This window comes from Acomys russatus, chromosome 5 (assembly GCF_903995435.1).
Source record: "Acomys russatus chromosome 5, mAcoRus1.1, whole genome shotgun sequence".
Classification (NCBI taxonomy): Eukaryota; Metazoa; Chordata; class Mammalia; order Rodentia; family Muridae; genus Acomys; species Acomys russatus.
Genome location: NC_067141.1, coordinates 7,858,902 through 7,862,065, shown reverse-complemented (window position 1 = coordinate 7,862,065; position 3,164 = coordinate 7,858,902). Strand labels below are relative to the sequence as shown.

The window sequence follows — 3,164 nt, the reverse complement described above, 5'->3', positions numbered from 1 at the left end:
ACACATACACACACAGACTCAAACCTCAGACAAGGGACAATTTATTAGTAAGGAGACAGACACTTAGCTGTGGAGACTTCAAGCTTCTCTGGCCTGCACTGGCCCTGCCCTTGCATAGCAAGCTGGTCTTCACAGATGTCCATCCACAATGACCTAGGCTTTGTATACAGACCGGAAGCTCTGAGTGTCCCGCTAGCTTTGCTCACTTCACCAGCGTTCCAGTGTCAGGGTGGGAAGGGCCATCAGGCGCTCATAGATTGAAGCTCTTTCCTCATGTGCCCTTCTTGGATAAATCATGTCCAGTAGACCCACCTCTACCACAGCAATACTCCCCCTCAGGGTGGTCAAGATGCCCCTGCCTTATTTTGATACCTTAAATTCAAACACTCTGTCCTCAAAGCCTAAAGTTGGGAGGATCAAGTTTTTTGTTTTGGTTTGGTTTTATTTTTTGTTTCACCATGTAGTCCTGGCTGACCTAGAACTCTCTGTAGATCAGTCTGGCCATGGGCTCAAGAGATCTGCCTGCCTTTGCCTCCTGAGTGTTGGACTTAAAGGTTGTCCACAACTGTGTGCAGCTGCAGGGTGAGTTAACAAAAGGCAGCAGGGTTGTAGAACTGAGTCCAGCTTATCAATTTTACAACTACTGAGGGCCTACTCTGCTAGGCAGTGTTCTAGAAGCTGGGATACAGCTCACACTGGCAAGATGCCAGCACCTAACAAGACAGTTCCCTGAGCATGAAGGTTCTGGTCTCTAATCTGTGTCTATCTATGTTTATCCTCCTCATCCCTCCCACTGTTTCCCAGGTTCCTCTCTGCCCTCAACAGCAGATACCCTCCCTGTAGTACCCTGGGCCTCTAGCCTCCCCATCACTCCATTCCAGTTGGTGACTCTTCCTGGAGGGGCCTTGACCGGCCATCCCCGACCCCAAAGGGCCTTAAGACCAGATGCCCACGCTGGTGCTTGATACGCGCAGAGCTGTCACCAAAGCCCTTGCCACACTCTGCACATTTGTACGGCTTCTCCCCAGTATGTGTACGCCTGTGTTTGACTAGATCTGAGCTCCGGGGGAATTCTTTCCCACAGAAGCCACACACATGGAGCTGGCTGGGTCCAGAGGGCTGGCCCCCCACTCGAGACTGAGGGACTATGGGTCCAAGACCAGGAGGGTTATGTGGCCGCAGGAGGGTGGATGGTGGTGATGGTGGTGGTGGTGGTGGTGGTGGTGGTCTGGTGCGTTCGCCCTGGTGGGTGCGGAGGTGCTTGACTCGGGCAGAGCTATCAGCGAAACCCTTGCCACACTCGGGACAGAGGTAGGGTTTCTCCCCTGTGTGCACACGATGGTGTTTTACCAGATCAGAGCTTCGGCGGAAGCCTTTGCCACACTCAGGACACTTGTGAGGCTTGTCGCCTGCCAGCGGTGGGGGTGGCTCCCCAGCCTGGGGGCCCCCGGGCTCTGATTCTAAGCCAGGCAGGCCAAAGGGCCCGTCACTGGAATGTGAAGGGCTGCGGGGCGTCAGTGAGGGGCTAGTGCCCAGAGGTGCTGGAGGTGGGCTGGGAAGGAGGGAGGCTACAGGGTAGGCTGAGAAACTCAAGTCCTGGGGCTCCACATGGGTAAGGCGGTGACGGAGGAGGGTGGAGCTGAGGCTAAATGTACGGTTACATTCTGGGCAGGCATGAGGCCTCTGGCCGCTGTGGGTGCGGAGGTGCTTCACCCGGGCAGAGCTGTCAGCAAAGCCCTTCCCACACTCGGGGCACAGGTATGGCTTCTCACCTGTGTGCACCCGCAGATGCTTCACCAGGTCAGAACCCCGGGCAAACTCCTTTCCACACACATCACAAGCAAAGGGTTTGGGTCCTAGGTGACTGCGCTGGTGGCTCAGCAGGCTGCAGCTCAGCACGAACCTTTTGCCACAGTCAGTGCAGATATATGGCTTGTCCTGGGCCTTGGGTCTGTGTGTAGCTGTGGGAAGTGCCTGAGACGGCTGCCGTCGGGGGGGAACCACCGGCCGGGGGAACTGCTCCCCTCTGTGTGTCCGCTGGTGCTTTATTCGGGCAGAACTGTCACCAAAGCCCTTGCCACAGATGCCACACTTGTAGGGCTTCTCCCCCGTGTGTGTCCGCTGATGTTTTACCAGGTCAGAGCTTTGCCGGAAGCTCTTACCACATTCGCCGCAGATAGTGGGGCGTTCACCAGCAGGAACCCGAGATCGAGGCGTCTTGGGAGGACCTGGGGCTGCTGGCCGGACCCGAAAGGGCTTCTCCCCTGTGTGAGTTCGTTGGTGTTTAATTCGGGCTGAGCTATCCCCGAAGCCCTTGCCACAGACCCCACATTTGTAGGGCTTCTCCCCCGTGTGTGTCCTCTGGTGTTTCACCAAGTCTGACATTTGCCTGAAGCTTTTGCCACACTCACCGCACACGGCAGCTCTGTCGTGGCTACCCTGTCCCCAGCGGGGTTCTCCCAGCACCCGGGGGACTGGGTCTTGAGGCTGACGCTTTCCAAGCCCTTCTCTGCGGGCCCAGAAGTCATCCCAGCTGTGGAAGTCTTCAAGTTTGAGAGAAGGGCTTTGCACTTCATGGCCTGGGGCTAACTGTTCTTCTTGCTTGAACTCTGAGCCATCCCTGTCCTGAGGAGTATGCTCAAACTCTTCCACTGGAGAAGCCTCCATAGTCTCACGCTTAGAGCTGAGGAAAGAAAACAGAATTATAAATCTCACCGTTGGCTCAACCCCATCTTTTCTTTTGGTGCTACGGGAGAGGAACCCAGGGCCTCTACCCTAGCGGCAACCTCCAATGACTTCCCAGTAAGACTTCTTTAATGGTGCGCGATCTCTACTGAATTTAGGGAGCACTAATTACCTGTCTCTCGGTAATTGTAAGGGCTACTGTGCTGCATGCCCAGCTGAGACAGGGGTTTCCATAACTTGCCCAGGCTGGCCTTGAACTTTCAGTCCTGCCAGGCATGGTGGCACATGCCTTTAATCATAGCACTGGGGAGGCAGAGGCAATGGTTCTGACTTCAAGGCCATCCAAGGAGGCTACATAGTAGGAATTTGTCTCAAAACAAACAAACCCCTTTCTCAGCCTTCCAAATCCTGGGATTAGAGGTGTGCACCACCATGCCAGCTTACCATGTTTTTAATTAACAGTCACTACACTAAACAAC

General features: G+C 55.0%; 1 protein-coding gene across 1 annotated transcript; it reads right to left on the bottom strand.

Moving 5' to 3' along the window:
• Window positions 1-322: 322 nt before the first annotated feature.
• On the bottom strand, window positions 323-2,667 carry Znf48 (zinc finger protein 48). Its single transcript, XM_051145306.1, has one exon. It carries the CDS (start codon window positions 2,665-2,667, stop codon window positions 868-870), a length of 1,800 nt encoding a protein of 599 aa, XP_051001263.1. The 3' UTR covers window positions 323-867.
• Window positions 2,668-3,164: the final 497 nt, after the last annotated feature.